We start from the raw sequence: 27,947 nt of genomic DNA on the forward strand, positions 1-27,947 counted from the left end.
TTCATCTGGTATAAAGGTGGCTTTATTGTGGAATACAAGAGTATTTCTGCATTCCCCCATCCCTCCCCCCAGAAAAGAGTGGAAAACATGGAAGAAAATGGTTATTTGAAAATTATAGCTAATTAATTAATTCCTGCTTTAGTTAATGAGCTGTAATCAAATAAATACAGTTTTCTGCTTGATTTCTTTGTGATTGTGAGATCATTTAGTTCGATGTGTATTGGATGCCTTAAACAAATCTTTTATGATTTTTTAAATTATATTTTCGTTATCATTTCAGACCATCATCATGTGTTTGTTGGGGACCTTGTTCAAGAGATGAAAACACCTGAACTCCGTAAACTTTTTGATGAATATGGAAGTATCACGTAAGTAATCTCTCTCCGATCTACACGATGTCCTACAAAGCTTCTACAATATTACCAAACTTTAAAAGGAAGAAAAATGAATTTTAATTTTACTCAAATGGATTAATTGTTCCTCAAAAAGCAGTATCCATAGCTGGGGATTTTTTTTTATTATGATGAATATAAATCAATTGATAATAATTATGAAATAAAATTTTGTTTACAATTTATTATTTTTTTCAAACTACTTGCTTTACTTGTGTGAATTATGAATGCATAATATAATATGCTTTTTGGCTTTATAAGGAAGATGAATATGATAATTGCATGAGAGTAAATCGAAGAGTGCACAGCCCCAAGTAGTTTATGATTGTTATCATTCCTTCATTGTTTTTTTTTTCATCTTATGATTTCTCTTTTAATTTTGAGTTGATTTTTTTTTGTAAATATAAGTTGTTTTGTTGTTGTTCACGACACCTGTCTTGAAATCAGACTATGATATACACCTGCCTACACAAGTTCTTGCTCCTTGTCACGTACAGTATGTTTATTTTCTATGATTTTCTGACCGCTGACCTATGTAGGGATACATTCAATCAACTTTTTTTTTAATATATATAAAACAAATAATCATGAACTGTATTAACACAAACACAAAACATGGTCACTTTGGGAGGAGCATCCAGATTACACTGCTTGTCACTTATTTAAAGGCCACCCACAGGACATCACAGATCAGTCACCTATATAGTAACAGTCGATTTGCATAGTAAGGAATACATGCGTGCAATCCAGACAAAAAAAAGAAATAGGGCATGGGTGCTTTAAAATAAAAAAGAACCATGGGGCCCGTTGCATAAAACCTTTTACCTGAGAAAACTGTGGTAAAAACTGAAAACTAAGGTAAGTCTGATTTCTGCCATTGACTTTAACACAGGGCAAAAACTCTGGTAAAAGCAACCAGAGTTTTCTCAGGTAAAAAGTTTTATGCAACGGGCCCCTGGTAAATTCTCTTTTCACTGTTATGTTATAGCTCTTCCAGTGGTGCAGATTGAGGCAGTAGGTTGTAAAAATTATCTCCCACAAATAATAAGATAAAATAAAATAAAAAAATTAGGGGAGGGGGGGGGGGGCTTTGTGTAACCCAGAAAAGAAAAAGTAGTAGAATCATAATTTAGATCTTTTAAGTTGTGTTCTGTTGATTTTCAATTGTCCATAGTTCGGCTTAATTGCATTTTTAAAGTGCATTGCTTTCTGTCTTTGAAAGAGACCTATCTTTCTGTCTTGAAGAATATCTTGAATCCAGCAACAGTGATTTTGTAGGATGAAGAGTGAGGATAGATCAGAGCCTTTAATATGCAGAAAGTAGATCGGTTGGGACAATATGGCTTGAATAAGCTAAAAAAAACAAAACAACTTACTGTGGTCTTACCGTCTAGTAGATAGATAGTTCACTGGATTTTAGATGTCTTGGTTGAGATCAGTTTCTTTAATTGGCAAGGCATAAATTACTATTTTTTGCCACTCTCCATCAATGTGTCTCAGTAGGCCTATATGGTCTGATTCTTTGATCCTATTCTTTTATACCCCATGTAAAGTGGGAGAAAGCTGCGAAAAGTAAGATTGTCCCGAGGCTGGCCTTCATCAGGCCAAATTTTGTCGGCTTTGGCCTCTGCCTTGACCTTGATTTGGGTTTGAGTCTGATTTGGTATGATAAAGTCTCTGAGAGAAAATTTTATTCAGTCTTGGGGAATGCCCGCCCTTGGATCCATTCTTATTGTGAGATAGTTCTTATTCCAATTGAGACCAACGGGTGATTTCAAGTCCGGAGTTGGCATTAGTGTTGGAATTTGGATTGCTTCCCCCATTGCCAAATTCTATTCTGAGTTTGTAAAACTGATCCAGATCACATTATTGACATCCCAAAAATTAGTGAGTGACTTTTTCAGGACCATCTTCATTTTATGTTTGGTGTTATAATCGTGTAAAAATTGACCTAACACCAACAGCAACAGGTCAACAATGAACTTGACATCACCCAATGCATAGATCAACTAAACACCAGTCTTGGGTAAATTCATTTGATGGCCTCTCAATTTAGTCTCATTTCTATTGGGGGGGGGAACCACTCATATGTTTATATATTTACTTTGAGATATTTATATCTCAATAAATAGAGTAAAATTCACAAAGCAAAATGCTGAAAATTTGATCAAAATCGAATAACAAAGTTATTGAATTTTAAAGATTTGCATTATTCCGGTGAAACAGTTCAAGGCATGTCTTTATGAATATTCATTAGGTGGGCTGATGATGTCGTATCCCCACTTGCTCTTTTGTATTTTATTATATGAAATCAGGGTTATTCAAAAAATTTCTACAAAGAACTTACACAATTAGATTGACAACTGATTAAGTGCATTAGTTATTTACTGCCACAACTTATTTCAACATAATGGAGACACATCATTTACACATACAATGTATGAAAAGATAAAAATTTATGATTTGGTGTAATTGCCAGTACATAAGAAATAGGAAAGTGGGGATGTGACATCATCAGCCCACTTAATGAATATTCATGACAATGTGCATATGACTGTTTTCACAAAATATTGATAAATTTTAAAATTCAATAAGTCAGATATTTGTTATCTAATTTTGATGAAATTTTTGCCATTGTGCTCTGTGGATTTTACTCTGCTTATTTAGATATAAATATTTTCAGCCCGGACCATCCCTTTAAGTGATCAACATTACACTAAAGAGGAGTAATGATTGTCTCAAGATGAAATAACCCAATGATATATGGCTTGTGCCATCACATCGGTTATCGCGTATACCCGACCATTTGAGAAAAGGGCCTCCTTAATTCCCAAAATGTCCGGTCAAGTTTACCCGACCATTCAAGAATTTTGCTATAATTTTCACAAAACATCAGGTAAACTGGACCCAACTTTTTGGAAATTCAGGCTGCCACTTTCTGGAATAGTAGGATGAAATGGACCCAAAGTTTCAGAAATTTAGGAGGCCCTTGAATGGTCTGGTTTCGCGATCACCCGACCCGACGTGACAACCTGGTGTGATGACACAAGCCATGATAAACTTCAATCCAATCGTCACTTCCTAGTTTTGTCTAATGTCCATTTGCTCTATTGCCAAGTAGGCCAAGTGGCATTAGTTACAAAGAGCAGCGATTGATCCAATCAATTTCAAGATTGAATTCCATCAACTTTATAAACATCAATAAATGGAATGTACACATCTTCCTGTTGGAAACAGAGAAGTACATAGATTTGTCAAGACAATGACATGTATAATAGTACGCATGTACATCATATAATTTACAAAAAAATTTGATCGGATGTGTGCATTGCTGGATTTCCAGTTGTGATTGGTCCGATCAGTCGCAAGTCTTTGTTAGATTAGGCCCTGGGCCTGTCTCACAAAGAATTGATTGATCCAATCAATAGTAACTCTCTGGAAATCCATCAGTGTCATAATTTTTCCGACAGGAAATTTGCAAAATGTCCTTTGTAAACAAAGGAGAACACATCAAATATGGATATACATTCATATCCAGAATTTTTTTTTAACAAACATGCATTTTACATCTTGACTTTGCTAGCTTTCCATAGTTGCAATTGATCGGATCAATCGCAACTCTTTGTAAGACAGGCCCCTGATCTCTGATGGTTTTGTTAGCCTTCATGGCACATGTTTAATGTCTCATACATCATACTTTGAACAAACAAAAACTGATGTTCATGAAAAAAACATGAACTGCTCTGTCAATACAATCACTAAAAAAGTAAGTTTTGGCAGATTTTTCTAATTATCTCTCTTGATCTCTCATATTTTCAAATTTATAAATGCAAATGTGAATTCCCTCTCCTCCATCACTCTACTTTCAATTAGGAACAATATCATATTTAATTAGTTTATTGCAAGAATTTTCTTCTATTTGTTCTAATTAGTAGGGCTAAGTCAAAACATTGAAATTCTGTTCAAACGACCATTTAAAGCATAAACATTTACCTACTTTGACAACTGCTTTTAATAGATCTAATGCCTAGAAGGGGAGGAATCCTTCAAAAAAAAATGCTGAAATTTCACATTTTACAGATCTTTATATTCATGGAACGGCCATCTATTTTCCGTGTTTCCTTTGATTGGAAACTACTGAAAAAATGAAGAATATTCATCTCTTTCCTGATTCTAAAAGACTGTTTTACAATGTTTTATTCGGTAAATATTTTAGTCTCATCCGGTTTCATTCCTCTAAATAATGCAATTCTTTTTATGGGATTGGTGTCCTTGCATTATTATTTTGAAAGTCTTTTTCTTTTTTTGGGACAGTGTTAGAATAAAGCCCATTTCACAATTGTTGGTGCAACTGCTTGCAACTGTTGTAAGTGTGTGCAACATATATTGTGACCAAGTGATCGCAAACAGTCGCACAAGCAATTGTGAAAGCCCCAACAGGGGACAAACAAGATAAGAAAGTCAGAACCAGTTTAACTCTAAAAATTGAGGACAAGCGTCGCCGTTGTGGAACGTGTTATTAAATGGTTATCCTAGCGACTGTGTAATGTAATATTAAATAGCTTTTTGGCAGACAAGGATGAAAAATTGTAGACACCGTCTGCCGTTTGTAAGGGAGAAAAATTGGTAACATTTTTACGTTGAGAACCAGAAAAAAGTACACTATCAATGTATTACATGTAACATATGTATAAAGTGAAGGTTTGATGAAAAGCAGGCAGTAGAAAGACCTTCACGTGAATTTGGTTTTCATTTTGCAATTTACATTTTTTCGCTCTTCTGAAATGGATTTTGAAATTAAACACAACCGTTAGCATTGAACATTGAAAAATTGGTTAAGAAAATGGTTCTGAGACTATTTATGCTTTGAATAAAGCAAAAAATATATACTTTGAATTAATTACTAGACGTGACTCTACCTTATAACTGAAATGCTGTGCTATAGTGTGTTTAAAACAGTTACTCAATGCTCAAAATATCAATGCTATAAATTGAGTCAAATAAATTATGAGTAAAATTGATAATTTTTTAAAAATTAAATGAAATCGGTGATACAAAATTAGGTAGAAGTGCTATGAATGACATCACGAATATGCAACAAGCTTACTGATGGTAAATGATCCCCCACCATTTTTTTTTCTGTAGATTTGATAATGAATCCCATTTTCTCTTTCAAAAGTATAAACACAGAATTGACATCTTGTTCAATGTGTAGGTAATAATATATTTTATTACAAGGAAATTTTTTAGAGCAAAGTTTTCTTATAATGAAATAGAGAATGAAGGTTAGAAGATGTTAGCAGCTTACTTGCATATTCATGAGAACATTAACATACATGTAATATTAAAGAAAATGTACAACTTATAATTCAATAACTTTCATAAATCATCAATAGCAATGAATTTTTTTTTTAATTAAATAGAAAATGCACAATATTTAATAAAATGAAAACTCTGTATATCAATAACGATACACCGTGATGTGTGCAGAAGTTAAATCTTGATGTGAGAGGGGGAGGGGCATGGGCTGGTTTACAATGTACATGTATTTTGCCTAGTTGGGATGGCGAAGCTTTAAAATCTCAGGGATTTAGTTTTCCTGCCAGTTCTCATATACTTCTCGGTCATTTTGTGCTCAAAGTTTACCTGTATTACGTTTGCACTATTCCACAAATTCTACCCCCTGCCACAATGAAATATTTTTGGCAAAATAAATCCCAAATGAAAAAAAGAAGAAATATTTCTCTTGGTTTTTTTTTATGTTTTAGATGTTTGTCTTGTGTTATCCATATTGCTTATTTTTGTTTAATGAGCCATATGATTTGTTATGGCTCTTTGTTATAGTAGTTATTTGGCCAATGCATGCTGTGCATGGTAGCTCCGTAATTGATAGGTTTGTAGAAGAAAAATGGCTTTATTCATCTATTCCAATTTCTTTTTTTTCTTTTTTTGTGTGATTATATAGCTCACAACTTCACACTAATACCAGACGTGTTGAATTTATGACCCGCTATTCTCTAGGATGCAGACCCAGTACGAATTGCATTTTTATCAAATAGTAATAACTCATTGTATTATTTAACCATGATAAAGTGTGCTTCAAGGGAGATGTGTATACTGTTCTTCATTTATGTTTTATTAACACACATTCCATGTACATGTACATAAAAATGAAATGTTTTTCAGTGTTTATTTTACCCCCTCTGCTGTTTTTATTATTTATTAATTTTTTTTATTCATCAACACAGTACATGTACGTAGTTTTTAGATCCCAAGAAAAAAAAACCTTCCCAAATTCACAGATTTTTTCCACACCTTTTGATTTTTGTGTTCTATTTTTTTAGTGTGATGTGTACCAGTTTTTAGTAGTTCTTTATTTATACTTCTGAGCAAATTTTCTGTCGGTTTCCGAATTTTCAGTGGTGCAGCCCGTCAGGCTTGGTGGACAAAGTGAAAGGGCCTTCCGAGAAAAATAAAGCGAGCCACGTATGACTTCTCAATATTTGTTTCTATCTTATTCACGTATTATTTGACTTGGTTTTTTTCTCTTTTTTTATTGCGACTGTTTGGTCTTGGCAGTGTTTGAAGAAAAGGATTTTTTTATGTTCATGATTGATAAGATAGGGTAGCATTAAGAAAAGAACAAGGTTTGGATTGTAGTAAACAGTGCTGCAAGAGATTCCACTGATAAAAGACCTGATTTTGAGGGAAGAAATTGATGCAATGCATGCAGTGCCATGGAGATGACCCAATTCAACAAAATTGACTTTAATTCTTTAAAAAAAATGATGCCTTTGAAGAGTGCTATGTGTATTGCCACGAAAACCTCACCCCAAAAAAGGAGAAGAAGAAGAAGAAAGGGAATAGAAAACAGAGGACTTCGAAATAAAATATTAATGAGGGAGATATAAATATTCATCGAATTGTTCAAAATTTTAGTGTACAAAACGTGAACGGTAAGCACATCCTTCATGAGATCAAGTCTATAAACAATTAATTTTTATAAGGAAAAGAGAGACATTAAAAGTTGACTTTCAAGACCATAGGTTTACATACATGAATGTGTACATTTTTTTTTATTGATCTTCATTTATTTTTTTTAAAGGGATTGTTTACGTTTTTTGAATTTACTAAGAAGGAAGAGCCCAAGTTAATGTTCTGGGTGTTGGTGTGTTTGTTTTTCAGAGATGCTCGGGTTGTACGAGATCCAGAGACCGGGAAATCCAGATGCTATGGATTTGTATCATTTGAACGTGAAGAGGTAAGGAGGAATATCATCAATGCGTAGCTAACAAAGCGATACGTACAATCTTCATCCTTCATATCAATGGTGCATAGCCTAAGTTATAGGCTTATGCCATTATTAGCGACCATTTTGAAGAGATTCCTGTTTGTAAAAATCATCAAATTAAGGCTTACGTGATTATGTATTTGCTGCTCTGTTAACAGGTGTTTCATTTTCTACATCATTTGTTGTTTATTTCCTTTTGTTTCTAAAGGGCATAGAGATTTGATAGTATCATTGTTATGTGCACTTTATAAAGCATTGCCAATTGCTTTATATCTGACACCAGACCAACTCAAGCTTTTATGTAGTACTCATGACACATCACATATGGGTTTTGAATCAGTTTTGGGCGATTCCGTGCTAGAAAAATCAGCTATTTCCGCAACTTTTTTCAACCTATTGTCCAAACAAACAAAGAACATCAATTTGTTTTGTGGTAAGTATAGAGTACTTCTGGGTAGACATATTAAAAATATGGCAACCAACAAAAATACGTTGTCCATGGATGAATTAGAGGTGAAAATGTTGCGTGTTGTATGGGACATTCCTGAGTCTCGTACGACACACAACATTTTCGCCCTCAATTCAGCCATAATCAAATATTTTTTTGTTGGTAATCAGTTTTTCACATGACTACCCACTATAACTTTATTATTGACCCAAAATAATTTTTCATTGCTCAAGCAATCAGCTAAGATACTAGAAATTGTTGACAAAATGTCCCGTACGACACATGGAATCGCCCTTTTGTTTGTGTACCTGTAACACAAGTCTATGGTGCTATACAGACCCTTATCTCCACCGATTAGAATGATAATTGTGATAATTTCAATAATGATGATGATGATAATGATGATGATAAATAAACTGATTTCTAAGGTGCCCAAACCATTTGAATCTAAATGTTCAAGGTGCTCAGGAGAAAAGAGAGAAAACAAAACATCAAATTATACATGTGCATACACAGAGTTATAGAAATAAGTCTTCAGTTTTACTTTGAATGCTTCAACAGAGTTGGTATCACAATCTGAATGAATGATATGAGGTCTTGAAAAATGCTATTCTAATAATTGCCAAAAGCATCATTTTGTCAAACATTTATGTGTGAAAAAAATAGTGCTAAAATTCATGTTTCACATCTTTTCATGCGTGAAATTCCCATCTATTTCCTTGTTATTTTGATAATTAGGGAATAGCAAGAAAAAGAGGATTATTTCCCTCTTTGTCTACTCTGAAATGATGATCTAAAACCCTTAAAGATCCAGACCAACCCAAAAATAAATTTAACAAATCATATACCAGTCGAAAGCTTATAAACTACTCACTATAGTAATCCAAGCTTTATGCAATTTCACCGCTTTCCAGCTGAGTATTTTGCTTAAGAATAACTCCCATTATTGGGCTTAGAAAACATACTTTCTGGTGTAAATGCATAAAGCTTGCATTTCTTTGTTGTGTAGTTTATTAAAGCTTTCGAAATATAAATGATCTGTCAATATCACTTTTAGGTCTGGTCAAAGGGATGGGGGGAGGCACACTCAGTGTATAATGCATGGGTGGTTATGTGTCGCGGAGAGGGCCCCATTTTCATACTCAAATTTCCATTCCAAAGCATAGCATGTTTATCTTAAAAGAACAAAGATTGCCATTCCAATGCATAGCATTTTCTTATCGAGAAAAAGAAGAAACAAATCTGTTCTAAGGCTTCACATATTGTTCGATAAGCCGTTCCAGCCACATTGATCCGCTACAACGAGTTGCATTTTTGGTGAAAAGCGACCTGCAGAGCGCTGTCCAACCATCGCATTTGCACGAGCGCATCCGTTGCCTGTGCCGCCGGGCTAGCTGCATGTACGTATGCCCGTTCCATAGGGATGCATACGCACTCACACGCAGAAGAAATGTTCCAAGGACCCCCATTTTCACAAACATCTGTGGTTCTGTAGACCCTCCTTTTTATAATAAGCCTGTTCCAAAGCCCCTATTTTTTGTCTCGCCAACCTACCACTTTTGTGTTCGAGTGCCCGGTCTGGGTCTTTAATACTAAAACTGCAGAGTAGGGAAGACAATTTGAAAATGTGGGTGGTAATCATCGCAATCTGAGACATGTTTTATCTGTCTTTAGAGAGGTCTTAACCTGTCGAGAGCGACAATGACAGAGAGGAATAGTCAGTATATTGTAACAGTAATAAGGACAGGTGGATGGTACTTCAGTGTGCTGTGCACGATTTTTTAGGTGAAATATATTCGTGCAGGCAAATATGTACCATAACTACCATATACAGGTAGATAATCTGACTATTGAGATAAATGATTAATTTTTGGAATTCAATTGGTATTAAAGTAATTATAATTACATTAAATGTGTGGGGGACTTCAATAGATGGTCAAGGTCAAAACCTGGAGGGACCAACAAAAAATTGTCATTCTTTTGGCATAAAATTTACATTTTACATCTATGGATAACTCAGGAATAAGTCATATAATCATTGATTTTAACTAGTTTATGCTTGTGGGTTCTTTTCTTGATGTGAGAAAAAAAAACTCAACTTCAATCAGCTTCAAGATGAGTCCAAGGCAAGTCAATGAACTTTTGCTTTTATCCGTAATACCTTAAAACTCCATACAGAACTTATAGCTTTACAATACACCTTCCATGAAAATTATCTGCTGTAAATTGATATGGGGCATTTATGTGGACCCCTACCACCGCCAGCCCCCCCCCCAAAAAAAAAAAGCCAGCAAAATGTTTTTCCATCCCCAAAAGTTGTATATGTGCAATTTGTTAGGCGCCATATCCATCTCGTAAGAGATGCAAGGCGCACAAGTGAAGGGGGGGGAACAAACAAAATTACAAGTAACAGAAAATCATTGATAAAATGAGTTAGAGAGGCAAGTTTTTAGCTTAATCTTACATTTTAGAAAATAATAGATAAATGAACAAAATTAGGAGGGATTTTTACATAGAATTCAGACAAAATATTCCATATTGTGTTTGTGTGTACATGTATGAAGAACTTTGAACATGCCTTTTTAGGGTAATTATTTGATTACTGCTTCACTGTTGATGCGTGCTACCGAGAGTATGTATTAGTATAATTGCTATATCATTATAGGTGGGAAATAATTGAAGTGTGTGGAGCTCCGCTCATATTGAATTCTGTCATCTGGATGATAAATGGATAGAAAATTTAATCTAAGGATGGAATGCCGGTATTTTATTTGGCACCGGTAGACGGTTGATATATATGTTACATTCATATTGCATTGGATTGATTGTTACATGAATGGCTACAGGTCCTATCTATTATCTAGAATTAGGTATTTCAGATTCAATGATTTGAAACCATGTTTTACGCAAATTTCACACTTGAGAATGCATCTGATACGAATGCACGCTTTATGTAATAATGAGATCACTGTTTCCAATGAATGAGTCTGCTCTTCATTAATTTTATGTTGATTAATTTACATAAACAGTTGGTTCTTTAATTAATCAAGCAAAACATATTGCTCTTTCATGTGCAAAGTCATTGCAGTGCCGATACGACGGTTTGGCTGAATGCGCATTTGCATATTAAGGGCAGGCAGCTGTTGTTCGCTCTGCTACAGTACACGTTTCCAACGGGATTTGCACATTTTATCAACAATTTATATGGCGTCTCAGTGAAAATCCCCACATGTCTCAAAAACTTGAATGAATTGATGCCTAGAAATTTGATAATGTATAAAATAGAATAGATTTGTACTCTTATTTTCTGCAAAAATAAAAAAAAATCAATATTTTGACCAAAATTGACTGATTCGACAGTTCGGATGAATGCCGACGATAAGACTTGGAAGCATTACATTGCACCCTTGCTCGATTGCCAGCAACCTTTCGACCTGAAGACAAAATATGCAGATTACAAATAAGTGTGTCTAGTGGTTATGACTATTGTCTTTCAATCAGAGGGACATGGGTCTGAATCCCAGCCATGGCGTGTTTGCCTTCAGCAAGAAAAATATACACATTGTGCTGCACTCGACCCAGGTGAGGCGTATGGGTACCCAGCAGGATTATTTCCTTGAAGGCACCAAGGGCCTTAAGCAGCTGAAACTTATAAATGTAGCCAGGGTAATATGGTCTATAGCGCTTGCACTATTGCATAGGCACCTACATGTAGATAATAGGCGCCTCACAAATGCTATTATAATTTTATTACAGATGTTTAAAAAATAGTTTGTTTTCCATGCCCAGTTAATTATTATTAGCCATCCAGCTCAGATTCTGTGCTTTGCTTATCCATTCATGTTCATGTCTTGACAAAATGCCTTGGAAACCATATTAAGTTGCAAAGCTCCATGCCATCATGTACTAGTTTAAAGGTCAAGTCCACCTCAGAAAAATGTTGATTTGAATCAATAGAGATAAATCAGACAAGCAAAATGCTGAAGATTTCATCAAAATCAGATGTAAAATAAGAAAGTTATGACATTTCAAAGTTTCGCTTATTTTTAACAAAATAGTTATATGAACGAGCCAGTTACATCCAAGAGTTGATGATGTCACTCACTATTTCTTTTGTTTTTTATTGTTTGAATTATACAATATTTCAATTTTTATGAATTTGACGATTAGGACCTCCTTGCCTGAAGCACAAAATGTTAAAATAATGGAATTCCACGTGTTCAGGGAAGAATGAAACCTATTTCACATGACAATGATGAGAAAATCAAAATATTTCATATATCAAACAATAAAAAACAAAAGAAATAGTGAGTGAATGACATCATCGACTCTCTCATTTGGATGTAGCTGGCTCGTTCATATAACTGTTTTTGGGAAATGAAGGGAAATTTTGAAATGCCATAACTTTACATCCGATTTTAATGAAATTTTCAGTGTTATGCTTGTTAAATTTTTCTCTTTTTATTCAAATCAAGTTTTTGTTGGGGTTGACTTGTCCTTTAACAGTGAATTTCAACATGGAGATTTAGAATGAATGGGTTGCTTTTTTTGCTGCTCTCACATTAAAAAAAAACAACAACTGACATTTGCTTTTATAATAGCAATTTCTTGTATATAAGTTGTAAAGCAGGGATGTGTTGCTTGGACAGGAAAGGTGCCACGTTTCTTCCTTTTGTTTATTTATTAATCAACTTGAGGAGGGAAGAAATAATACAGCATATTAGTTCCATTTCTGCCCATCCACTAACACATTTCATAGTCTCTCTCATAAATTGGGGGGGGGTTATGAAAATGGTTTAGGAAATGATTTTCTGTTTAAAATTTTTTTGTCACCAGCCTGCATTACATGCTGTCCATGCATGGAATGAACGCACCATATGGTCTAAGCACAAGTCTGGTGAACCAGGCATGGTTTTATTAAAGGGAATCCAACCCAAATTAAACAGTTATGTTTAGAGGAAATAGAAAAATCTGACCAGCAGATGGGTGAAAGTTTGAATAATATCGGGAACAAAACAATAAAGAAAGAATATTTCAGAGTAGTAAAAATTGGAAACTACCCATGGAGACTTCAAGTATGCAGCTTTGGTGATGTAAGTGATATAAGGCAAGGACTACACGTCCATTTACTCCAAGGAATAACATTGCTAAAATGACAATTTATTAAGTTTTACTTCAATTTTTCTTGCAGGAGGATATAAAACAATATGCTACCTTCGTTATATGTTGATTACTGCCCCAGGGGAATAGGTATATTTAATAGAAAAGAAAACCATCAATCCCTGATAATTATTAAAAGTCTATGGCTTGTGTGAAAGTTTTTCCTATCATTTCAGGGTTCTACATAACTTTTTAGAAGTGCTTGCCCGGTCAGGCAGCTAAATTTCTAAATAGTTGGAATATACTAGCCTAAGATCTATTTCACTTACCCGAAAAAAATCCTTGAATGAAAAGTTTTACCTCTTCAAAAGAAAGTTTTGCTTTTTTATAAACCATTAACCTTTTTTTCTCTTTTGACATGAAATGATCTACCTTGTTATTGCATTTCTTTTTCCAAAGTGATTTCATCATGCCTGCCATGACCAAAATTAGGGTAAATTTCATATCATATCGACCCTTATTTTGGTCATTCTACTGTGAGAATTTTGCTTGCCCAATTCAGGCAAGTAGTTTTGGTCTCCTTCAAAACACTTGCCCGACTCCTAACTTTTACTTGCCCCAGGCAATCAGGCAAGTGCTTATGTAGCACCCTGCATTTGTCATAAAATTTATACCAACCCATTTGCCAATTTGATATTCTCATTGTCTTAGGGCTCTCAATTTAGAACAACCGTAACTTTCTTAATATCGCTTTTTAAGCTTTCACTTTTCAGTTTTGCTTATTAACACCCTCTCTCACACAACATTTTTTTACTGCACCCTTCCTGGTTAGGAATGTCCAACATGATGTCATCAAATATTCAATTATATTTTGTATATTTATTAAGAGGTACAGTTTAAACTGAAAACTACATGTATATGAATTATGGCTTGTTTTGTTAATTGGCCTATTTCTTGGTATCCATTTTTCTCCATGATCTTCAATTTGTAATTTAAAAAACAACCTATGATTTGTTGTTTGGCTCTCAATTATTCCAACACATTTTGATGCAGATTTTTCTTTCATTGTTTGTATTAATGACATTGTATATCAGTTTCAGTGTTGGCGTTGGTGTTTGGTGTTCATGAGGTTGCCTGACCTGGTACCAACTCTGAATGTGGGTTTTCAAAATTAACCAAAGACATTTAGTGATGGCTCATTACCAAGTGATGCCAGTCCCAGCAAAAGCTTCTTTCAAAGTTTTGTGCTGTTGCTGGCCTCGATCAGATTAGTTCGACACTGACAACAGCTATCAACATCAAACTTGAAAACACTCAGTTCTCATGATACCCCCAATGATATCAGTCCTAGAAAGCATTGATATTTTTTCAAGTTTAATGCTGTGGCTGGTGTAACAATCAGCCCTACACCGACACCTGTCAACACCAAACTTGAAATTAATCAATCCCATATTAACACCAAGTGATGTCAGTGTTATAGCTTCTTTTCAGGTTCTGTGCCGTGGCTTATGTAACAATCAGCCCTATCTCTGACGCCAGCTGTAAACACCAAATTTGAAAGCACTCAATTTCCATATTAACATTTTAAATGATGCCAGTCCCAGCAGTAGCTTCTTCTCAAGTTCTTTCTCTGGCTGGTGTAATAATCATCCCTTCACTGACACCAGCTATCAACACCAAAAACTTGAAAGTGCTCAATTCCCATATCAACACCAAGTGATGCAAGTTGTACTAAGAGCTTCTTTTCAAGTTTGGTGTTGTGGCTGGTGTAACTATCAGCCCCACACCGTTACCAATTTTCAACGCTGAACTCGAAAGGACCAACTAAAGAATCCTAGCAACAGCTCTCCTCTTCATGTTCAGTGCTGTGGCTGGCGTAATTTCATCTTTCAATTCCAAACTTGAAAGCACTCAAACTCTCATGTTTAGGTTACATAATAATCTCATCTGATTCCGTATATATTTCAATTTGATTTGACTCTAGGATGCACAGAGAGCTATCAAAGAAATGAATGGTGCCATATTACCGCAGTATCCAGGGATGAAGGCGATCCGTACAGGCTGGGCCACAAGGAAACCGACATCTCATAAAGCACCTTCAGTTGAAGGTAAGCCATGTTCTTATAATTGTAGTAATATGTTGTATCCATGCTGTACATGGAAATGGGTATATGGGACTACATGCATAACATAATATCCCAGTATCCCAGAATGAAAGCGATCTAGACAGGCTGAGCCACAAAGAAACCGACATCTCATAAAGCACCTTCAGTTGAAGGTAAGCCAAGTTCTCATGCATGGTAGTAATGTGTTGTATCTATACTATACATGGAAATGGATATATGGGACTACGTGCATTATCTAGTAATACCCCAGGGTCATTCCATGTCAAATCACCCAATGGGTTTAACCCGACCATTTTTTATTTTGATAAAAATTGGTATACTTGTTTAGTGTGATCCCACAGTACCAAATTTCAAATTTTAGGTCAATCGGGTCAGGGGTTCACGAGATACGGCCCATCGAATTTTGAGATTTTCGGCAAAAATGGGCGTGGCCGCCTACATTTGAACGCTTGTATCTCATAAACCACTGGGCCAATCTTCACAAAATGGGTATTGTTGGAAAGGGAATTAAATAAGGATTCCAAATCTGCAATCACTTTTAAGATTGGAACATGTTGACATACTTTGACCTTTTGACCCAAGTTTTGACCTTGAAATTGACCTTGTGGATCACGTGACCTTGAAATCATTTTTCATGAAATGTAAGCTCCAGCATGTTCTTTACAATATATTAAAATTTCAGAGACGCAATATTTTTTGTTAAGAAGTAATTAAGATTGAAAATATGCATACCACCAGAAATTCATAATGAACAGAGATGCCAACCCTCCCGATTTCATCGGGAGGCTCCCGAAAATTCATCCCAACTCCCGCCCTTACGATTACCATCCTTATCCTCCCGAAATTACGATTTTTTTTAATTGATCAAATTGGATTGGAAGGACATGTATCGTCTGCTAACTTTAGCATGTAGTAACTCCATTACGTTCGCTGCTACTAAATTCTGTGTGTTAAAGGTAGACAAATAAGGAGCAGCGAAAAGCTGGTGCATGTGATATGCCCAACGGGAATCCACTGTGCACCAGGCCAGTAGGCCCGGCTAGCTTCGCGAGGCGTGTGCGCTCGCGGCCACTGATTTGTCGAGTCGTGCGGTGGAATATCGGTGTGTGATTTTGGCGTATTGATGGGTTGATATTGACACGAAATGGCGGAAAATCAACAAAAGAAGACCAAGAAATGGTCTCAGAAGTATAAGACTGAATACAGTCTCCAGTACCTGTGTGTTCGGAAGTCGGAAAGAGGAATTTACCATGCATTTTGCGCAACTTGCAGCGTGGACATTTCAGTTTAGCAGGGAGGTCGTGATGATATTCGGAAGCACCGTTCGGGAGCCGGAGCAAACGGCATAGGCCTACGGACATAACGAAGACAAGATCTTCGAGCTCCAGTACCCTGTTGACTTTATTTCACCAAGCAAGGGACCTTTACTGGATTTATAGTGGAACATAACCTACCTATAGCCGATAGTGATAATTCCTCCTTATTAATTATTATTGTTGAACAGGTACTTCTTTTGTCCTTTCATTTTTTTTACATGTAAGAATGAATATTTGATATTTTTTATGCTAAAAACGTGGGAACAATTTTTATTTGAAAACTTGTGAAATGCCCCAAAATAAGGGCCAGATTGCACCAGAGAGCATCTAGAAACCCAGAGCTTCCAGGGCCCTAAGGCGGGCCCTGGACCCCGGCCGCAAGGGTCGAGCGCTCCGCGCTCGAGATGTGCGCTATGCGCACATAATTTGGTGCCAGTTGCAAATCCTCCCTAATTCTGATTTCCAAAAGTTGGCATCTCTGAATGAACCATATTAAAACATGTATGTCATATGTAATGTGTATAAAAATACATGCAATATGCACTGTATACATGTACATGTCAACTTACATTGTACATGCATTTGCCACATCCTATTTTGTTTTACATCCATTCATCCTAAGTGTTAGCAGTACTTGGAAAGATACAGGCCTGAATGGTCAACATGATTGTTTGCCTATTAACATTACTTGGATATATATCCCAAGGTACTCTGGGCCATTTGCTGTGAGCACATACATGTAGTACATGTAGATAAATAATTTAACCGTATTCCTCCTGGGGTATTTGATTCTTGTCAGTCCCGGTATGCCCCCCCCTCCCCCTCTTGAGATCTCGGCCACGGATCGCAACAAAAATTTACAAGATGGTAGAAAATTACGTAATCTATGCATTTGCATTCACTAAAAATTCATATATTTTATTTTATATGAATTAATTATGCTAATTTATTCATGAAATTATACTTTTTGCTCTAATTCACTTAATAAAGATCCTACAGTGTAGAATGGTAATTTTTGATGTAAATATTCCTTATAGCATTCCGAACTATTGAACTTGAAAAAAATTCCGGTACCAAAATCAATTTCATATGTATTTTATTGTTTAAGTTGAATTTCTTATGTATTTCTATGTTTTTTGTTCTTTTTATTTCTATTGTTTTTTTATTTTGTAAAATTTGTCGGCAACTTTATTTTGGTCATAAATAGCATCAAGTTAAATGACTGTTGACCATTAAAGCAAAAATAATCACTCATTTATGAATTTTAGCTGAAAACACATTTTGTATTGACTTTGTACACAAAATCAAAATTGAGGAGCTCAAGATGTACAAGTGTGTATTGTACATGTTAATACTGTACACCATAAATATCTGGTGGTATGCATATTTTCAATCTTAATTGCTCCTTAACAAAAAATATTGCGTCTCTGAAACTTTTTTATATTGTAAAGAACATGTCGGGGCTTATATTTCATGAAAAATAATGTCAAGGTCACGTGATCCACAAGGTCAATTTCAAGGTCAAAACTTGGGTCAAAAGGTCAAAACACCTCAACATGTTCCAATCTTAAAAGTGATTGCAGATTTAGAATCCTTATTCAATTCCCTTTCCAACAATACCCATTATGTGAAGATTGGCCCAGTGGTTTATGAGATACAAGCGTTCAAATGTAGGCGGCCACACCCATTTTTGCCGAAAATCTCAAAATTCGACGGGCCGTATCTCGCGAACCCCTGACCCGATTGACCTAAAATTTGAAATTTGGTACTGTGGGATCACACTAAACCAGTATACCAATTTTTATCAAAATAAAAAATGGTCGGGTTAAAATTTTCATTTTTTTGGGGTGATTTGACATGGAATGACCCCCCAGTATCCAGGGATGAAGGCAATCCGTACAGGCTGGGCCACAAGGAAACCAACATCTGGTAAAACATGAATGATAATGTTGTATTTATACTATATGTTGAAATGGGTATTTGGGACTACACACACACACACACACACACACCCTCACACAAATTATTAGCATAATTTTCATAGTATCCTTGGAATGAAATTGATCTGTACAGAATGGCTACAGAGAAATCAACATTTCATAAAGCCCCCCTTAGTCGAAGGTAAGCTGAGATCTCGTAAAAGATTGTAACATGTTTTGTAGATCTGTACAATCAACAGTATCCTGGAATGAAATTGATCTGTACTGACTGGGCTACCAGGAATCGTTATTTCATAAAACAAGCCAAGTTCTCATAAATACCCACTACTCAAAGAATTATTGACCTGGGTTTGCAAGGGGAAACTCTACATGAAAATGGATATATGGACCATATACAAGGGCATAATAGTATACAAATAGCGAATAGGCATGAGTGCGATGGTGCGAGATTTTGCATGAGGTGAAAGAAAGATGCTCTATTCAACGAGGCACCATTGCACGAATAAGAATATTCGCTATTTGTGTTGTACAACGCCTCGGTATCTAGCGAAAATATGAAAAAAACAAGAGTTTTTCCCTCCAGTAATTTATGAAAAGAGAGCAAAAATATTGAAAGCGAAAAGCAAAATCTCACAAGCTGGGCCCACTTCAAGCGCACATGATCTTGGACAGCATTGCGCATTTAGCAAGCGGGCTGTACGCGCATTGTCATCTTATTCAATGAAATCGCATTGTGACGTCACCTTGTAAAACCGTGCAATGGTACATTTTGGATGGTACGTCTTGTGTGCAACGGTACGAATGTGTGACATTCAGCCTCCCATTTGATCGCGTATTACAAGCTAAGTAGGCGTTGTACAATATTCTATAAGGATCTACTAATCTCATTTTGCAATGTGATTTTATTACAGCCAAGGACTATGATAAAGTATTGAATGAGACGAGTCCCAACAACTGCACAGTCTACGTAGGGGGTCTGCAATTCAAATTCACAGGTAAAGAGATGATTGATGATGATGATTGTGATGATGGTGGTGGTGATGATGATGATAATAATGACAATGATGGTTATTATGAAGATGATGGTGGTGATAGTAATCGTATGATGTTGATGATGATGATGGTTATTATGAAGATGATGGTGGTGATAATGATGGTGATGATGGTGATGATGATGACGATGGTTATTATGAAGATGATGGTGGTGATAATGAGGGTGGTGGTGGTGGTGGTGATGATAATGACGATGGTTATTATGAAGATGATGGTGGTGATAATGATGGTGATGTTGGTGATGGTGATGATGATGACGATGGTTATTATGAAGATGATGGTGGTGATAATGATGGTGATGATGATGGTGGTGATGGTGGTGGTGGTGATGATAATGACAATGATGGTTATTATGAAGGTGATGGTGGTGATAATGATGGTGATGATGATATTGATGATGGTGATGGTGGTGGTGGTGATGATGATGATGATGATGGTTATTATGAAGATGATGGTGGTGATAATGATGGTGATGATGATATTGATGATGGTGATGGTGGTGGTGGTGATGATGATGATGATGATGATGATGGTGGTGATAATGATGATGATGGTGATGGTGGTGGTGGTGATGATGATGATGATGATGATGATGGTGGTGATAATGATGATGATGGTGATGGTGGTGGTGGTGGTGATGATGATGATGATGATGATGATGATGGTGGTGATAATGATGATGATGGTGATGGTGGTGGTGGTGATGATGATGATGATGATGATGATGGTGGTGATAATGATGATGGTGATGGTGGTGGTGGTGATGATGATGATGATGATGATGATGGTGGTGATGATGATGATGGTGATGGTGGTGGTGGTGATGATGATGATGATGATGATGGTGGTGATAATGATGATGATGGTGATGGTGGTGGTGGTGATGATGATGATGATGATGGTGGTGATGATGATGATGGTGATGGTGGTGGTGGTGATGATGATGATGATGATGATGATGGTGGTGATAATGATGATGATGGTGATGGTGGTGGTGGTGATGATGATGATGATGATGATGGTGGTGATAATGATGATGATGGTGATGGTGGTGGTGGTGATGATGATGATGATGATGATGGTGGTGATAATGATGATGGTGATGGTGGTGGTGGTGATGATGATGATGATGATGGTGGTGATAATGATGATGATGGTGATGGTGGTGGTGGTGATGATGATGATGATGATGATGATGGTGGTGATAATGATGATGATGGTGATGGTGGTGGTGGTGATGATGATGATGATGGTGGTGATAATGATGGTGATGGTGGTGGTGGTGGTGATGATGATGATGATGATGATGGTGGTGATAATGATGATGGTGATGGTGGTGGCGGTGATGATGATGATGATGATGATGGTGGTGATAATGATGATGGTGATGGTGGTGGTGGTGATGATGATGATGATGATGATGATGGTGGTGATAATGATGATGATGGTGATGGTGGTGGTGGTGATGATGATGATGATGATGATGGTGGTGATAATGATGATGATGGTGATGGTGGTGGTACATAATATCAAAATTGTACGCTCAAAATCAATCAATAAAACTTTTATTTTGCTTAACAGAAAACGTTCTACGGAAGGTATTTGGACCGTTTGGTGAGATTCTGGAAGTTAGAACATTTCCCGAGAAGGCATTCGCCTTTGTCAGGTAAGATTCTGCTGTACTGTGGTAATGGGGGGGGGGGTAGTCTATAGACACATACCCTTAATATTTACATGGTACATAATACGTTATATAGAGTCTGAAGTAGTGAGACAATATTGAGTCACATGCTGTGTCTCTGGTTTTATCCAGATCTTGGAGTCTAGTCTTCACTCCAGACGTGTAATTTATTAAACCGTCAAATATGAGTCTATTTTAATATGCTTTTTACATTGGATTTTCTTAACCCCGTAGTATCCTTAACCCGTAATTTTTTTTCCCTTTTCACACGAACGCCGAATTTTCTGCCAACCCCTGCCAGGCAAATGCTTGCTTATCTCACATGATTTAGTAATCCCCAACTAGTCGTAGCCATTCATGAGTCCTTTGCTCTGATTGGACAACAGCGCTGGATCCGTTGCCCCTAGGGCATACATCGAGCGCTGTCCTTGACTTGCCGGGTTTCTTTTTACACAAGTGACTATTAACGCTGCACTCTCACTCTTAGCACCGCTATCGCTTGGTTAACCCTGCTATTTTGCAGGTCCAAATAATCCGTACTTTACATGGGGTTAGCCCATTTCGCAAAAATGCTGTGTAAACAGAAAGTGGGCTAAGCTTAACCCCGTAATGTAGGTGGGGCTAAATGGCAATTTCGCCTGACCTATATATAGTATGAGTTAAGGAAATTTTCGCTAGTGTAAAAAGCATATAGGGGGGGGGGGGCAGGAAAGCAGTATATATGTATATAAGAATGAGACTACCACTGGACTTGGATACATACCAAATTATTAAACTCAATAATGGTCAGTTCCCCATGTCTGCGCACCCGCGTATCTGCACGATTCTAGTAAAAGAAGATACGCAACAAGCACAAACTTTACACATGCAATACATAGACAGGTATTCATAAAAAAATCTGACTCAAAATGATGAAAAATAATGAATTCAGGGCATTTCTTGTGACGGCCTCAAAATGCAGCCTCTCTCATCAAAATCCCCGAATCACGTGCAAAGTGAATGGGTGCGCAGACATGGGGCACCATTTTTTTTTCAATATGAAAATGACTGCCCGAGGTTTTTTCACGGAAAATCATATGTTTCTTTCGTATTTTTATTAGATATTTGGCACACTAACTCATAATGATATAAAGGAACATTATTAACTGAAAGATAATGTGAAATAAAAAGAAATTCATGTTAAATCTTAACTCAAATCGTTAGGTGCGCAGACTTGGGGACCACCATCATACAATTGTTAGGGTTGCCTGGCAGCTTCACACTTTCTTCAGTTAATATAAAATAGGCCAAATTGCCCTTAACCACCATCTAATTTCTCTCCAAGGGGGCAAAATGTCAATTAATTTCTCTCTATCAACACAATTTGCCTCCGTTTGTATTATCAGTTTGAATCACTCAGTTGCACCCATATTATTTTGATGATTAATTTCTCTTGGGTATGCGCGTTTCAACTAGCCTTTTTATGACTTTTTATTACATGCCCCATTTCCATTCATTTGTTTCAATACTACATTGTCATAATTATGTGCCAACTATTATTTTACTTTTTTACCACTGTTTGTTCAACTTATGTTCTTTTGATACCTTTGTTTTTGTAATTTATATTATATTGTCTTCAAATTGTATTCTTTTTAATGAATTTGGAAATTAATACTTGAATTGAAGTGATTTGAATATTATTTTGATCTTATGTCATAAGACTTAAATTGGAAACCTATTTTCAGTCATTTTTTTGTGGGGGGATCAATTAGCTCTGTATACTAATTTGATTCCTTTTTTTAATATCACTCTAAATAAGTTCCTCAGACATCTTCATGTGAAAAGGGGTAAAATGGGAATTGTGTTATTTTACTATATTTTTTTTTTTTGGGGGGGGTGGGAGTGGTAATAATTCAGTTTTAGCAGCTTAATTTAATCGTTTCCCTTCTTTTCAGATTTGGAAGTCATGAGAGTGCAACGAATGCTATCGTATCTGTCCACGGATCTACGATAGAGGGCCACGTCGTGAAGTGTTCGTGGGGAAAGGAGAGCAGCGATTCTTCTGGCTTTCAGCAGTCACATGCCCAGGTGGGACACTTATGTAGGAAACATATTGAGACCATGTGACACCAAAATTAGCATTCCTTCTTAGTGACCTACTTTATGATTGATTACATTGATCATTGTGTGCAATTAATCATTAAATCAGTCATTGTATTATCAGTTGTTAGACTTTGTGCTATAGGCCCAGAGTTCAGTTAATTACCTAGACCTGTGCATGGCAAGCAGTTGTGCTCGAAAGTTAGTAAAACCCACCATAAAATGCACTCCTATATGCTGAGTGATAAATATAGACAACAAAACATATGTTTGGTGAGCCCAGAAAAACACTCTTTATTGAATGTAATGTTTTATCACCTAATTTCACAATTAGAAATCTAAAACAAATGGCAGAACTTGAACACTTTAAATATGTTCATTTTTGTCTCACCTGCGAAGCAAAGTGAGACTATAGGTGCCGCTTTTCCGACGGCGGCGGCGGCGTCAACATCAAATCTTAACCTGAGGTTAAGTTTTTGAAATGACGTCATAACTTAGAAAGTATATGGACCTAGTTAATAAAACTTGGCCATAAGGTTAATCAAGTATTACTGAACATCCTATTAGAGTTTCATGTCACATGACCAAGGTCAAAGGTCATTTAGGGTCAATGAACTTAGACCATGTTGGAGGAATCGACATCGAAATCTTAACCCAAGGTTAAGTTTTTGAAATGTTATCATAACTTAGAAAATATATGGACCTAGTTCATGAAACTTGGACATAAGGTTAATCAAGTATCACTGAACATCCTGCATGAGTTTCACGTCACATGACCAAGGTCAAAGGTCATTTAGGGTCAATGAACTTTGGCCAAATTGGGGATATCTGTTGAATTCCCATCATAACTTTGAAAGTTTATGGATCTGATTCATGAAACTTGGACATAATAGTAATCAAGCATCACTGAAAATTTTGTGCAAGTTTCAGGTCTCATGATTAAGGTCAAAGGTCATTTAGGGTCAATGAACTTTGGCCGAATCGGGGGTATCTGTTGAATTACCATCATAACTTTGAAAGTTTATTGGTCTAGTTCATTAAGGTCAAAGGTCAATGAACTTTGGCCGAATTGGGTGTATCTGTTGAATTACCATCATAACTTTGAAAGTTTATGGATCTGATTCATGAAACTTGTACATAAGAGTAATCAAGTATCACTGAACATCCTGTTCCAGTTTCAGGTCACATGATCAAGGTCAAAGGTCATGTAAGGTCAATGAACTTTGGCCATGTTGGGGTTTTTTGTTGAATAACCATCATATCTCTGTAAGTTTATTGGTCTAGTTCATAAAAAGTGGACATAAGAGTAACCATGTATCACTGAACATCTTGTGCGAGTTAGAGTAGTATGCAAAGTCAGCACTGCTGCTATATTGAACCGCGTGATGCAGGTGAGACGGCCAGAGGCATTCCACTTGTTCTGGTGGGGTTCACCAGAAAAATGAGCACAACTTCTGAGCACCACTATAGAATACACAACATCAGAATCACATTTTGTAAGAATAACGTGATTCTAATCCATCTTGGCTATGGAAAGCCAGCAGTTCCATGGGTTCGATATCGAGAGTGCATATGAGAGGGAAGTATATTGTAGAGAGATGAAAAATAAAAGGACAGTATGCACTCTAATACCCCTTTCATAAACCCAATCATGCGAATAATATCCGCATAATTTGGTCTTAAAATCGGAGCGGGACCAGAGTTATCCGCATTATTTCGATGCTGCAATTATCCGCATAATAGCGGCATCGGGACCAGATTTTGACTTTATGAACGCATATCCAAAGTAATGCGGATAATTGATAATTGCCATGTTGCGGTCACAAGGTCACCCATTTCCAACACAACCCCATCGGAGGGGGTGTGTGCAGTTGCCATGGCAATTATCCGCCTTTTTCAGGTTGGGCGTTCGTAAAAAATAGTGCAGATTATTTTCAGAGTTTGTGAATGCAATTTTTATTGAATTATCCGCATTAATCTTAGGCAAATAATTGAAGGATGGGTTTATGAAAGGGGTATAAATGACATATTTGTATTTGCAAGATCTCATGTCTGATCATTGACTAGCAACTCGGCTTGCTGCATTTCACTTGTTTATAAAGTAATTCCTACTTTTACGAACAGCTCTGTGATTTTATATTTTGTGCGTTAGTCTCAACAGATGCAGGTACAACAAGGCGTAGGTCAATTCTACGGGCAACAGCAGCAACAACAAGGTTTCAACCAGTTTGGTCAGTACGGCTATCAACAGTACCCGGCAGGAGGGGGCCAACAGTATGTCATGCCAGGCGTACCACAGAACCAACAGTATGGTTACTACCAGTAAGTATTTATAATCGATTCTGATTAAAAAAACACTCATGATAGGATTGGCCTTGGCTGCTGTGCAAACCCTTCACTTTAGTTAAGTGGTCTGAATACACAGCCTCAACGGACTTGTAAGCCTGAAGGCCACTTTTATATGGGCTAGTCTTGTGCATAGACCCACTTGTTGTTCAAAGTTTCAATCAGGGTCTGTGCCCGCAGACTAGGATCGGCCTGCCATTGGATCTTAATAACAGTCATTATAAAATTAACTACGTGGTCCAATCGCCACACAAAGCCTGTTCATTGTTTCGTCTTGTGAGATATTCTATAAAATATTGGACTTTTTGTATGACCAACCCACCCATCCCCCGCTCTCCATTCTTACTTCACCAGATGAACCGTGCAAAGCATGACGATTTAAAAGTACAACCCTTATAATGAATTATTACACGAAGATAGATCATTTCAGGTTGCTCCCCAAAATAAGGGATTGACATATAGTAGACTCTGCAGAAGTTGTTTTTCCATAAGTCAAAAAGCCTTACTTGTAGTATTATTTCACACAAGGATGTGCAAAAAAATATGTAAATAACATCTTTTTAGTTGAAGTTGAACAGATTTGATCAGGAACAGTTGAACCGGGGAGCGTTTCATGAAAGGACTTGTCGGACATTTTATCCGACAAGCCCTGTTTTATCCGACAGTTACTATAGTAACGGTGCTTCTCAACCAATCAGAATTACAGGAAAGTTGTCAGATCTGACGACTTGTCGGGCGAAAATGTTGATGAAAAGCCCCCCAGGACTCACCATGTGGTGAGTCGTAGAAGGACTAAGAAAAGTGGATAGAGGTAGAAGTGAAATGACAAGGCGAGAAAGTGGTTGATTAAAAGGTAGAGTATTCTTTTATGAAATGTCTGATTGTAGGACTGTCAACCCGAAGAGGTGTGAGGCTTGTGTGGTTGGCGAGATGAAAGAAGGCTGGCTTGAGTCGGCAAGTGGAGTGGCAGAGAGAAGACTTCACGTTTCGGGCAGCTTGACTGCCTGTCTTCAGGAGTCTTCTATCTCTATCCACTTTTATAAGTCCTTCTAGGACCTTCAAGTTCCCACACAGTGTACCGAAAATCCTCTTCTGCATTTGAACAAATTTATATAGTCCCGCAAGATTTTACTGAGGCAAAGTTAACTGTATTTAATGTTTTGTTTGTCTGCAGGAATCCCGGTGGTATGGTGATGCAAGGTGGATTCTTGGGAGGATACAACGGAGGCGGCGGCGGCGGAGGTGGCGCCGGACAAGGAACACAAGGTGGCTACATGATGCAGCAGCAACAAGGAGCGTCGGCGGCACTCTATCCAAACTCTACCCAATCAGGATACATGCAACCTGGTTACCAATGAAGAAATAGATAAATATATATCAAACAAATGTAATATATGACCGATCTCATGCATCGATAGAATGCGTGGTGCGAGATAAGGACAAGGATTTCTTAAAAGTTGTACCGTTGCGTGGTGCAGGTAGAATATCTGTGCTGTGTACAGGTGAGAATGAGAGAGCATACTGGAGTGTTTGGGGGAAAAAAAGTGAGCGGAAAATCTGCGGCAGATGGGTATTTTTGAAGTTAGTGTAAATACAATGCGTAAGGAACAAGTAACAGATAGATTATATGGTTATATTAACAAATTATTTGAGAAGAACTGAATTTTAGTGACTTCTTGAGAGAGAAATATTTGCAATATATACCTCAATATATGATTGGAATTGTGTAGAGGTATAAGGCATTCTGTAGAGATAAATTACGATGACCCCCCCCCCATGAAGGAAAGCAATATGATAGCATACTAATATGTGTCGATGTTTCTGATTGGTCAGTCTGGTGACGACATCACTCCATTGCCCAATCGTAATCCAGATAGGTTCGCTGCACCATAAGGTCTGAACTGAAATGTCTTAGGTTTTGTACATCCTTAGGAACACCGTCATTGACCCAGGCATCTCTACTAAAAGTGGACAGGTGAATTTATTTCCAAAATACAAGAGAAATAGGAATAATTTTGCATTATCCATTGTATTTCCATTGTTATTTTCAATTGATACTGCTTTTTGGGGTGTTAAGATTGTTGGTTTTGATAGAGAAATGTACGTGTACAACTTTTTAGTTGGTACATGGATTTTTTGTGCATGATCCTGAAAAGAATAGATAAAATAAATACA

General features: G+C 36.8%; 1 protein-coding gene across 1 annotated transcript; it reads left to right on the forward strand.

The window, feature by feature from the left end:
- The first annotated feature begins 213 nt into the window (after positions 1 to 213).
- LOC121425245 (nucleolysin TIA-1-like) lies at positions 214 to 27,549 on the forward strand. The gene is made up of 8 exons (XM_041621264.1): positions 214 to 368; positions 7,578 to 7,653; positions 15,216 to 15,339; positions 19,525 to 19,608; positions 21,248 to 21,332; positions 23,282 to 23,414; positions 25,579 to 25,748; positions 26,947 to 27,549. The coding sequence occupies exons 1-8, from the start codon at positions 214 to 216 to the stop codon at positions 27,128 to 27,130; spliced, it is 1,011 nt and encodes a 336-aa protein (XP_041477198.1). The 3' UTR covers positions 27,131 to 27,549.
- Positions 27,550 to 27,947: the final 398 nt, after the last annotated feature.

The sequence above is a fragment of the Lytechinus variegatus genome, chromosome 12 (genome assembly GCF_018143015.1).
Source record: "Lytechinus variegatus isolate NC3 chromosome 12, Lvar_3.0, whole genome shotgun sequence".
In the NCBI taxonomy this organism is placed as follows: domain Eukaryota; kingdom Metazoa; phylum Echinodermata; class Echinoidea; order Temnopleuroida; family Toxopneustidae; genus Lytechinus; species Lytechinus variegatus.

Coding starts and splice junctions, on each gene's coding strand:
- LOC121425245 (XM_041621264.1), top strand. CDS start 214: ATGTGTATTGGATGCCTTAAACAAATCTTTTATGATTTTTTAAATTAT. Junction 369..7,577: donor GATGAATATGGAAGTATCAC/GTAAGTAATCTC, acceptor TTTGTTTTTCAG/AGATGCTCGGGTTGTACGAG. Junction 21,333..23,281: donor AAGGCATTCGCCTTTGTCAG/GTAAGATTCTGC, acceptor CCTTCTTTTCAG/ATTTGGAAGTCATGAGAGTG.